General features: G+C 43.0%; 1 protein-coding gene across 1 annotated transcript in view; it reads right to left on the reverse strand.

The window, feature by feature from the left end:
• Positions 1 to 12,691, reverse strand: part of bmp6 (bone morphogenetic protein 6) — a 44,378-nt gene that overhangs the window by 8,726 nt on the left and 22,961 nt on the right. Inside the window, exons 2-4 of the mRNA XM_080489325.1 lie at positions 10,466 to 10,658; positions 6,025 to 6,173; positions 5,648 to 5,845 (exon numbers count right to left, since the gene is read on the reverse strand). Of these exons, the coding sequence (XP_080345451.1) occupies positions 5,648 to 5,845; positions 6,025 to 6,173; positions 10,466 to 10,658 (540 nt within the window). The remainder of the gene's footprint in view (positions 1 to 5,647; positions 5,846 to 6,024; positions 6,174 to 10,465; positions 10,659 to 12,691) is intronic.

A 12,691-nucleotide genomic window follows, 5' to 3' on the forward strand; every position in this document is an offset into this window, starting at 1 on the left:
CCAAAAAATAAAAATCAAGCCGTCGTTGCCAAGCATGGTGTCAATTTCTCATCTGTTCTCCTAAAACACCCGACCCCATACCTGCGCCCACAGCTATTAAATGCCTCTGACATTAAAATCGACAAGCTTATTTGGCTGCTCCTGTTTTTTTTACTGGGGTCACCACAGCAAGCCTTGGCTGTTTTTTACTCCAGATGCTCTTACTGCCGCAACCAAGATTTGAACCCAAGTCACAAACTCAAAGTGGAGACTTAACCGACTCCACCACCAGGGGAGACGAAGCCTCTCACCCTAAAATTGATGTTTTCGATCCTCCTCCTATGCACAATTTAACACGCTGACAGCAGTTGGGAACTCGATCCTGAAGAAATAAGTGTGGTAGTCGTTTCATTATTCAAGGAAAAATATTTATATTCCACTTCCAACACGTCAGCAGTAGGTCAACACCTGATCTCTAAACTCACCTTCTTAAGCTACAGTCAGGACCAAATATTTGAAGATCACGCAGGGGGAAAAAAAAAAAAGAGCAGGATTTCCTTTAATGAGACGGTAATGTGAATGGACAATGTGGCACAGAGCTCTACTGCCACATTACAGCAGCTTACCTCACTGTGTTTAACCTGGAAATGTTTTCTGCGAGTGGACAAACATCCATTTCACCATGTGACATTAAAACGAAGCACTAAAACTGATTCACATTGAATTCATTGAGGTGGGGCGGCTGCTGCCGGTTCCCACCCCGTCGATTCAATAGCGTCGGAAACACTGCTGCTCACTGAACACAAGCCGTGTGGAAGCTCTTTCAAACGGTGTGAGTGCGGGGCTGATAGTTGCCTTTCACTACACTAACTGCCATTCATTAAACTCTCCCCAGCCCGTCTGTCAGAAGGAAAAGGCTGTAAATTATATTTATCACAGGCTGTTCCGAAAATACAAGAATCAAATGGTGCCATTTCAGACGTTATAGCTACGGTGCTTGAGTGCAATGCTTGACATTAAAAAAAATTTAAAAAAATAAAAAGTCAGGCCAAGCTTTTCACTTTCAAACTATGGTTTGTTTTCGCAAATTCTCAACACAAGAGTGCAAAAAAATAAAAAATTTAAAAATAAGCTTTTATATCAGGATTTACATGAATCCCCATTGTTATTGTGGTGTTGATGACAGAAAAGTTCTTTACTATTGGTCCACTGTTTCAGATAAAATCCTGGCCCTTAACGCAGAGAGTCCCAGCAGACACAAAGACATGAAAGCGGAGTGTTGCTGTCGCGTCTGACGTTCCTCGTCTTTTTTCTCTCGCCCTAACCACTACTACTGAAGTTTATCTTTCTTCCTGTCTTTCATCACAGAGGTTATTAAACCCTGCGAGGGAGCTCCGCCATGTCTAATTACTCCAACGGTAAACAAAAGGAGGTTGGGTGGGGAAGGAGCGAGGAGAATGAGGAGGAGGAGGGAGGTGAGGCGGGACAGATGAAAAAACACAGCTGGCAGAGCGCCGTGTTATTATAATTCTTTAAGCGATACTGTTAGCTTGGTCAGTCTTTTAGCTGCGCAGCTAATGACTGGCTAGACCTAATTACAGGCCGCCGTGTGCTGTGCCGGGACGTGATATTCCTTCCCCGGATGGTTGTTAACCTCCCCCACAGCCAGAGCCCAACCCGACTCCCATTACCTCCCCAGCCTTGTTCGCCCACAAAACCCCAAATTATCTTTAAAGGTGTTGTATTGTTCTTTTGGCGAGGTAGACGGGAGCATTTTCCACAGTGCATACATCAGGCACACCCAGAGAGGGTGGAAATAACCCACTTGTTAGAAATATTCTCGTCTATCCCTCAAGAAACTATAAATGTGAGGAAAAACGCAAAGCAAAAGTACTTAAAAGAGCCAGTCAAACTTGGCAAAACCTGTCCGGATAGGCAAATTTGAGCTTTCGAAAACAAAAAAAGTGAAAAACAAAGATGATTTATTGCACCAATAATCACATGATCATATAAAAACTAATAGTGTAGAAATATTTTTGGCTCCAAGCATCCACTTTTGTCATCTGGAAGATATTTAATATCACATGTCATTGTAAGTCCAGCTTTCTAAAAATGTAAAAATGAGAAAATAACAAGGTCCAAAACCCCCACGGGGGTCACAGTTGGGGAAAATAAGGTTTCCCAGTTGTGCAAACCTTTTTAATAATTTCTAAGTTAGTAAGGTACTATAAGAGTGAATTTGTGAATTCAAAATAGTATGAATATGACAGACAAAATGACAAAAAGATGCTGTTACTACTGCACAGGTCAAGCCAGGAAGTCATTTTTAGAAAACCCCCAGTAAAATAATTTACTCATGCTGAAGAGAGTTAAAAAAGCCTCTGTGTAGAAACTAGTGCACACATTAGCAATTAAAAACAAACACATCACTGCCTTCCGGCCTCAGATCTTATGGAAAAGCGGCCTCAGAGTAAATTATGGGGGAAATATTCCTTTTAGCACGCTCTGTGGTGGCCTGAGCTGATGTGCTGCAGCTCTGCGCCAAACAGAAACTGGGGGGGACAGCATCTACATTTTGTTTCTCCCCACGAGTGCGCTACAAGACGGATGCTCTCCCCATCCATCGTGGCCTCCTCCCTGTCTCTGGAGTGAGTGATGCGGTATTGAAACCATATGCCCTCCTGAATTCCTCACGGATCCTCCCATCCCGTCCAATCCCCGCAGTCCTCCGCTGCTGGCCACGGACACACGGCTGTCGCGAGGGGGGCCTCCCGGCTTCCTGTGTAGGATCTAAATATTTACACTCCCAGTCGTCCCGAGTGGCGAGGCGGAGAGGTCTTGATGTTTTGGGTTATGTAAAGTCCAATCCTCTAGGACACATATTTAACAGATTGTCGTTGTTAGAGCACATTCTGAAGCTTTCTCATCATCCACATGCCGACCGAGACACATAAACACACCTACATTTTCAGAGAAAAATAGTTGAGTGAAAATCCACTAAATGGTGACCTTGAACTCCTTCTGTAGCTATTAACTGTAAAGTTAATATTGGTTATTTCATGAGAGCAGGGATGGGATGACATCTGTTACAGAAACTCCACATTGAGAGCACATGGTGTGCACCTTAACCCTCTGATCCTCCCCCCCCCCCCCCCCCCCCCCCCCCCCCCCACCTTATGCTCCAGAGCAACTCTGCCTTTAAAGTGTTGGGACAGCCTTGGACATTTCAAGCCAAAGGTGATGGCTGGGTAGAAGCGCATGCAGCTTTCAAGCCAAAACTGAACATGTGGTAAACTCAAACTGTCCCGTAGCATAACAAATGATGAGTCTTTGTTCTGTGTTGTGTCAGCCAAAGCTTTCATCTCAACGCAATTACTGAGAAAAAGCCCCGCAGGAATTTCACTTACAACCTGTTGCGTTATAACAGCAGAGTGGTGTGTGACCTACTGAGAAAGTCACTGAAGATGCACTGACCAAACACAAAAGAACAGCCAAGAAATCTCAGCGAAGGCTCTGCACACAGTGTAGCCGTGAAAACAAACCCGACTTGTCTCACAAATACTTCTGTATGCTTTGCAGATGGTGGAGCCATTAAACAAGGTAGCAAAAGAAGCAAAGGCAGAGGCAAATCACTTCCCAGGTAGCCAGCCAAGACGTGCTATTTGCAGCTCCGTGTCAGTGCACTGAGCTCTGTCTGGGCACCAGAAGTCCAAAAAAAGACGCCGCTCTGGCCAAGATTTGGCTGGATTTTGGAGCCGTTTTGGTCTCATCATCAGCGTCAGCTTGAAGCACCGCAGCCAGCGCTGAAACGGCCCGAGCAGCTGGAAGCAGTACAAGGATACTTGTGCTGATTCTGCCACATCATTTATTACAAGTCATACATAACTCCAGCAAGCAGGTGCACCCATTTTACACACCCATTAACTCAAACCAGGCTGTATAACTCAAGTTTACTCCAACATAAAGTCACATTTCAGAAACTATAAAACACTGTGAGCTATAGACACAACGTTTTACAGTCCATTTGGCCAGTTTTTCTAATTGTGGGATTATGTTATACTGACACTATCGCTGTGGCTCACCTGATATTGTGCGTCGTCTTGTAAATGCTAAAAGTTGTTTGATTCCTATCAACATATGTTGAAGTGTCCTTGAGAAAAAAAACTCAAGTTTCTCCCAGTGGCATGCGAGTATCTTGCAAGGCAGGTAGGGGCTCCCTGCAGCTTTAACAAAATGACATGTAAAAAACGGCTACTTGATAAACATGACGCTTAAAATAATGTTTGTACATGAATGCCATGAAAGCTTGTGCTGAATGTCAATCATGCAAAATGTTTGATTCTGGCTCAGAAAAAGATAACCATGAATAAATCCTCCTCAAAAGTTAAGTGCATCAATCACTGAAAATCTTAATACTTTTCTACAATTCAACAATTCATTTAGTGGACATCGTTTTCCAGTGTGAGAGTTCAAATAAACAAATCTGCAATTCCAAATATGTTACATCCAAGCGGGATACACAGTTTTATTTTTAAAATGCCAGAATACAATAAGACTAACCTATGACGCAGGGACTCTGGAATAGGACAAATGCCAGGATACTCATAACAGTTTTATTTTTCAAGACATATTTTAATAAACTGCTGCATCTGCTGTGACTGAAACGCTGGGTAAGATGCCTCATCTGTCAAATTAGGCAAAGATCAGAGCGATACGACCAGCCGGCTTACTCAGCTCTGGCTTCGTATCACACAATGAAGCCTCACAGCAGGAGCTCAGTTTTAAGTCCGGCCAGAATTACACGCCAGGTGAAAGGTGGGAGGATTGTTGATTGATTCAATTTGAAAAGCTTGCGAAGCTCATAACATTGGGCTTATAACCGCTCATTACATCATCCTGCAAGTAGGAAGAGCAGTGAGGAGGACTGATGAGCAGGCTCGGAGGATTAGGTCACCTGTCAGGATAGATTCACCGTCTGGGTCCACAGTCATTGAATATTTAGCGGCGCGATAACGTGCCAAATTGTCCCGCAAGGCAACGTCACGGACCACCTTTTGTTTAAGTACACATTCACTTGGTTAGTAGTTCTCTTTAGGCTTCTTTCACTTCCACTCCGTTACAAACACCATTAATCTTGCTTTTTTTTATTTAATTTTTTTTTATTATTTAGTCCTTGTAGCTTAAATTTGCGGCCAAATCCTCCCACAAACTCTGTAACTCTGCCTTTGTGGAGAGAGCCAGCAAAAAGGCCCTTCATAAATCACACGTCTTATACATTGCTGTGAAAAAAAATAAAAACCCCACTAGAGTTCCTGCTCAATATGCAGGTTTTGGAACGCAGCGAGTGAACACGGTGAACCCTCAATCCATGCAGAGAAGCTCCAGTAAAAACAGATTTTGGACTTCGTTCTTTTGGCTACAAGTTTCATGCGATGGGGGCTGATTAGAGAGAGATCCGGCAGAAGTCATGTCCAATTCATCAGCTATCTCAAACAGAGAGGCTGCAGCCAGACTTCAAACACATGCTGCCCGTCCACAGATCTCAACGGGTCGGACATCAGTCACGGATGTAACAAGGTTGCTCCGAGGTCAAATTTGTGTCTGATCACTTTCGCAGTCTCGCCGTGTGACGGGGGTGAGTTAGGGTTCAGTGTTGGTGTAGGCTGACCTGCCGGGCCCGGCCCCCTCGATCCCTCCTGCGGCTGCGTGGATCGGTTGCGATTCTGCTGCCGACGTTTCCCACCGGTTGAGCGGGCGGTGCGGACGTGCACTTCGCTGACTTTGAAGAACGCCACCATGAAGGGCTGCTTCTCCAGCGCGCCGTCGCGTCCCACGAGACCCGCCTCCTTGGAGCTGATGCTCTGGCCTGCTTGAAAGAAAACAGACTGTAGACGACAGCGCAACAACTCTGCAACCAACCAGTGCACCTGTAGCATTTCCTCAGGTATCGCATTTCATTTGGTGTGCGTCACATCACGGCATCAAACCACTTTATTATGTGTGAAAGTTAAAGTGTGAAGTCTTTAATGTAGCTGCGTCTCTCACCGCTGCTGGTCTCCACGCTGACCTGCAGGCCGAGGTTGTGCGCGGGGCTCATCACCCACAGGTTGCTGGTGGCAGTGATGTCAAACTCCAGCCAGCCCTCCTCAGCTGCCCAAAGCCTGCGCGACTCCAGCAGAAACAAATCTGCCTCCCTAAGGGGGGGGGGGGGGGGGGGGGGACCAGAGTGTTTTTGAGTGAGCCAAACAAAGGGACATTTCAAGGTAAAATAACTTTTATTATGGTTAAACAGAATTAGGAGTCCATTGTGACGTGTTCAGTAACTCTATGATGCTGCTATACATTAATACTAACTGACTCCAGTGGAGTTTTGTTTTGCTACACTTTCATGCAACTAGAAAATAAATTATGAGAAAATATCTCTGAATTCTAGTTTGATCTGGTTAGTTGAGCTGATTCTGAAGGTTTTATCCAGCCTAACGTTCCAGAAATTACACTGGTTTTACAATAAACTATCTTTTAATTTCAGTTACTTTTCATCTCAAATTGAAATTCATTTAATATTTTTACTATTAGATTTACTGGATTCATTTGACTTTCCTTCGGCATCGTGCTGCGATGGAGCTGATCCCTGGTAACTAGGGGTGCTGGGAAGATACTACCTTTTTTCCAATATAACTTCAAGGTTCAATATCTGGTATCTGACAGTACCGAAAAGCTCCCGTTACACTGCTGAACACCTGTTAACCACTGAAATGATTAGTATATAGGGACAAAGGTCTGTTCTTCTGCTTTCTGCTAGTTTTATAATTTTCTAGATATCATCAAACAATTCCTGTCAACAGTTACAGAATGAGAGTAAATGGCTTCACAGTGGCAATGCTCATTGCTTGGCAATATAGATAGGAAAAAAAGAGTAGAGGAGAAGAACCTATAGTGAACCTATAGAGATGTACCTCTTTAAGAAAGCCAAGGAAACTCAGGAGCTCTCGGTTTGTGTCAGGGTAACAGTATCATAACAAAATGACAGGAAGATGGATCACTGCACTTAACCGAAAACGCTGGGATACACTGTATTCGCCGCCATTGTCGACCTGACCTTTAAGTCTACCTCTCAGAGGGATCGGGAAAAGGAAGGAATTAAGGCTTGGTATCGGGCTTCACGTATGGTAATATCATTTACAACAGTTGGTGTGAAAGAAAGCGTGTTCAAAAACAGCAGGACAGTGTCAAACAGAAGGAAAAACAAGCAAGTGTTTAATAAAAAGAGAGTGGAGGAGAGGTAAGGAGAAGACAGAGTGTGAGTGATAAGAGGGCCTGTCCTCCCACTGTCCCATTACAGTAGTAATAACACAGCAGCGGGCCTGTCGGACCCTCCCTCCAGAACCGACATCAAAGCCACGCAATCATCCAGGTGTTCAGAGAATGCCCCTGCAGTCATGCCCCAGCAGCCCCTCTTTATTGGTCATTAATGAGGGTTTTCTGACGGCTTCTGTACGAGGCCCTTGCACCCGGTGTCCCCGCACGCACGTTCTCCGCCCCGCGGCTAAGTTCACACGTTGGTCCGAGCACAAGCCACAGCGCTGGTGTTTGTTCCTCCGTGTCGCACACTGATCTCATGATGAAGGTCAGCGGGGGCTCCGTCGGTGGGCCGCTGGCAGGCTTAAAGCAGCTATAAAGCGTCTTAATGACAGACTCCTTAAATGAACTGGAATAATAAGGTCAAGAGTGTGTTCTTTATCTGAAATAAATCGTTCTTTAAAAGAGAAACATGACACATGTCTTTTCCTACTTTAAAAGTCTTGTCAGTGGCTGTTATTTGTTATGGGTTCCTAAAGTCAGGAAAAGAACAAAAAATAACTTGATATAACATAAAAAAAATACGTGACTAAAATCTCACATATTTCATGTATTTTATCTTTGAAATGTCATATGCATGAATGTTATGTAGGGTGTAAGAGTAGCTGGTTTGGTTCTTTATGCACTTTTATCTTTGAAGTTGCTGAAAGGGCAATTTTGTAAGATTGTAAAATCAATATGAAAGATAAATATTCTATATATCAAACGTGAGCAACTGGCAGCCCAGAGACTGCCTGCAGCTCACAAACCAATTTCCTTTAAGCCAATATAGGAAGGTAACTTAAACCCAAACTGGGCCACATAATAAATGCGATTTCATTCAGTAATTCATTCTTACAACATTTCGATGCAGCTGAAAAAATACCAAATGTTGATTTATTACACATATTTCACAAAGATGCATGCATTAGTGCATCACTTGGTCTCCTTAATGATCACAGTTACTCATCCCTGATGTATATCTTCATTCCTATGATTTAGGATTCAAATTGTAAAAGAAATAAGAGAAAATCATCAGGTTGTGAAGAGGATAATAGCTGGGAAAAGGCTGACGGATGGGTCAGTAAAAGTAGCCCTCGCAGCAGCCCGCCTTCTCTTAATACGATGTTCTGGCCTGCCACATTTTTGGCATTGTAATCTCTCGCATTCCTCGCCTGCTGTTCGAGAAACCGCTCCAATCCAATGCAAAGTACAAAGGGTGTCAAGCTAATTAAGCGCTCTATCATTAGGACTTAGAGTCAAAATAGAAGTCAGCTTTTCTTTACGGGATGGTGGGAGCGCGAGAAAAAGTTAATTGGCTTCCCACTGATTGGGAGATTACAAAGTGTACAGTTTGGCAGCAGGCGGAAAATGAGGAAAGCAGCCTGGACTTTACGGTAAGTGACGTCTTTCTGGTATTTGTGTTCATATAAATCAGAACTCCGCAGGCGATAATTTCAGCACTGAGGAGGATGAAGACAGGAATGTGAAATTACAGCACTTTTATGTGGCATTTTGTCATTACATTTTTTTCTTCTTTTTTTTTGCAAACTCGTCTTACACCTTGAATTATATGCAGTGTCAGGCTTTTTTTTTTTTTTTTTTTTTCCCCCTCCTTGTGATAGCAAATGATGAAGGCTGTAATTTTAGGTGGAAAACCTCTCCCACAGTAATGCACAAATTTAGATAAATATGGGTCCTTTAATCTCTAAATATCTCCAAAAATAAAAGGTTTAACCTCCAGGCTGAAGAGCACAAACCATCCATTGTAGACATAAAGGAATGCGGCAAATAAGGGGCTCGAACGACAGAAAAATATACTTGGCCACCATCTATAGTTGACGTTCTTTCTCAATCCAAGAACGACTGAACTTTGGCCCGGAGGCTGCACTCTGAAAACATCGGGTGTTGGAGACCCCCACTTTGAACGCAAAATATATTTGTTATATCAAGTGTTGTAGTTTGCAACACATCATCAGCTTTTGAAGGAGGAAGTTCCTTTGGCGCGTATCCCATTGGTAAGTAAAGAAATACTTGGCTGCATGAGACGTTAGAGTAAAAATGCAAAGGAGGAATTCTCTTGATGTCTGTGTTGCTTCTCTGTGGGCGGGCTTGATAAAACACAAATATCATTCAGAAATCTCGCTGGATGTTTATCTACCCCTGCAAACGTAATGTAAATGTTTGGTATGTATTAGCTGTGCTCATTCTGGAGGGACGGGAGGATTTTGAAGCCGTGCTATTTCTGTGAGCTTGGGTTTTGCTTGATTTTACATTCTAAACACAGTGACAGAGCAGAGTATGTGTAACACACAGGGAGAATGATGGAGCGATAGAGAAAAGCACACAAGAAGGCAAAGCTTCTTTTTTTTTTTTTAATTATGAGCTTCACCTTCCCAAATCCAAAGAAACTTAACACCGCATACAGGCTGCTTTCATTAAGACCATACTTTATGTTGACATTGTTGATTTTTCTGCAACCTTCGGGCGCATCAGTGCACACGTGTTTTGAAGCCGAGTTCTGTTTAAACCCTCCAAACATAAAACTCTACTCAAGATCCAAGAGTTTCACAACAGACTGGATTACAGACCAAACATGCACTGAGTGATAATAAAAGAAAAAAAAAACGTGTCAAGTCATGGTATGTATCATTTGTTTTAGAAACAGAATTCTTAATGTGTCAAATTCTTGTTGATGATTTTAAATCTTAATGGGCATTTTGGCTGTATAGTAAGCCTCTCACTGTCGGGGATAGTCGTCACAGATATACCTGTATGATTCTTTTAAATAGAAAACGAGAAACGATTGAACGGTTTGGAAACTTTTTTTTCATTCATTGGATTTCTGTTACCGATTCCAAACTTTTTTAAGGAGTCATTAGCCAAAAGATTTACTTTTTACTTTGAATTTCCTGAATGAGGGGAACTCGACTTGATCATATGTTTTGGAAGATGAAACGCATATCCAGTCAGATTTATGTCGAATTCATACAGAAAAAGATGTGTCAAACTGACCGCCGTCAGCTCCGCAGAGCGGCTCAATGGGATGGGCAAATGCACAAAGGACTCATCCAGTAGTGTTTCTTAATCAGAGCTTCGTAAAGACAGCAGAAGGATGCAAGAGAGGGCAGTTTTTTTTGTGCGTTACCTGTCAGGATGCTCCTTGACCACCTGGTAGACTTTGAGCAGGAAGGTGTCGTTGCGAAAGGCGCGGCTCACACACTCCTTGTAGAGGCGAAACTCAGCTGCAGTGACGGCCTCGCCCTCTGGGATCTGCGAGAGATTGAACTTGAACTCCTTGTGGTGGCGCCGCTGCGGGGAGAGCTCCCTGTCGTACTCCACTGTGGGTCAGAGGCACACAAATACACATCCATGCAAGACGTTACCAACAGACCCAGATAAAAATTCTAAAGTTTATGGCTCTCTGGTTTAAGGTAAATGTTTGTATCTCTAGTCTATTAGGATATCTTGTCAGTTGATGAACTTGTTGAATCTACATTTACTGTCTGTTGACCTATATAATGCATTTTTAGTAGATCATACTGACATCGTGGAGCTCCGTCTATAAATAGGATTACACTGTTCATTTACAAACAGGGATTTTGTGTAAATACACACTGGTGATTGATGAGCGGATATGTTTTCTGCAGACATTGCTCAGAAGTCTTTAAAGCCAGTAAAACATGTGATTTATGCATAAAGTCTGATAGGGTTTGTGGTTTCCGCTTTCCCTAAATAAATCCCTGTTATCATCAGTTCGAGGCAATAGCCCATGATTTTTTTTCAGCAGCAGCAAACTCAGAGAGACATTCTGCAGCCACTTCTAACAGCGTGAAATGACAAAAACCAACAAATGCTCTCCCTCATATGTTTTAAGTGCAATATGCACCATAATGACAATGTGCCCTCTGGGAAATCGGTTCCTGTCTCGGCGGGAGGTTTCTCTCTCTCAGAAAAAGCCACACACACACACACACACACACACACACACACACACACACACACACACACACACACACACACACACACACACACACACACACACAGAATAAGAAAGGGTGAAAGGAATAATGAGGGCCATGTTGTATGCAATTAGAAGGTTGTACACAGAAATACACATGGAGACATTAGCAGTAAACGTTAAGCCTCAAACATGTGCTTTATTGGGGAAAAAACAAAAACACTCTCACTGTTCTCACTCCATCACAGTCGAAGAGATGTAAATAGTTTTTCATAGGCTTCACACACACACACACACACACACACACACGCGCACGCACGCATGCACACACACAGCCTGTAACCAGCGTCTCACCCTAACCTTAACAGTAAACTCCTTTTAGTGCAGCGGACAGAGGGACATGACAGGTGGATTCTTTGAGATTATCTCGGTTCTTTACCCTTCATCACAAACATTATTACCTTCTGGTACACAACCTTCATCTAACCTTCACATATTGGCATACTGTTCTCTTCTGGAGACTCACTGAAACCTTGACTTGCATAATTTTAATGCTACCCTCACCATAGAATAACTTTGAAACACGTATTTACTTTAAGTATTTAACGATGCTCCTATGAGGACCATTGTTTGTTAATATTGACATGTGATCCCCGATCGCATCCTATTGCGATCCTATCTTGGTGGAAATTAATTTTTTACAAGCTGTTTTCATTGTCATTGGTTAACGCATGTAAATGCCAGCAGACAGCTGATTGTAACACCTCACTTATTGCATAATATGAGGCAGCTAATTTTAGTTTGTTTAAACACATTCAAAATCAGGATATGTTTAAAGGTCGAAAGCTTTGGTAAGAAAAAAAACAAAAAGAAAAAGTAGTTTTGTACCTGTGCCAGGCTTGTTAAAACCCTCTGGTAATTTTATGACGTGGAGACCCGCCCAAAATGGACCAATGACACATTTTGTTCCCCGAGTCAAAGGAGAAGAGAAAATTGTGTTGATGTGAGAACACTGGAACCAATCAGATGCTCCCAGAAGTGCCAGCCCCACCTCGTACCCACACCCAGGAAGGTCAAAGGCTCCAATCATCCCCCAGACATTTCCAGCTTACATAAATTCTGAAACTGAACAAACAAAAACGGAGCGGATAAGGCAGGGAGGGAGGGAAGACGTGTCATACTGGCCTCAGTGTGTTTTCAAGGAAAAGCACCAAAGGCGCTGTGACTTGCTCACAACAAATCATAAGAATTGAAGCCTCTCAGTTTACATCTGCTTCAAACACCTTTTGCTGATGCAAAGCGCAAAAGAAACAAAGCAAACCACCTATCTAGAATAAAATGGTATTCACATCAGTGTGGCCGTGACTTCTATCAGACATGACAGTGACCGTTTTATCATTTCTCCCCACAAGC

Source organism: Lipophrys pholis, assembly GCF_963383615.2.
Source record: "Lipophrys pholis genome assembly, chromosome: 20".
In the NCBI taxonomy this organism is placed as follows: Eukaryota; Metazoa; Chordata; class Actinopteri; order Blenniiformes; family Blenniidae; genus Lipophrys; species Lipophrys pholis.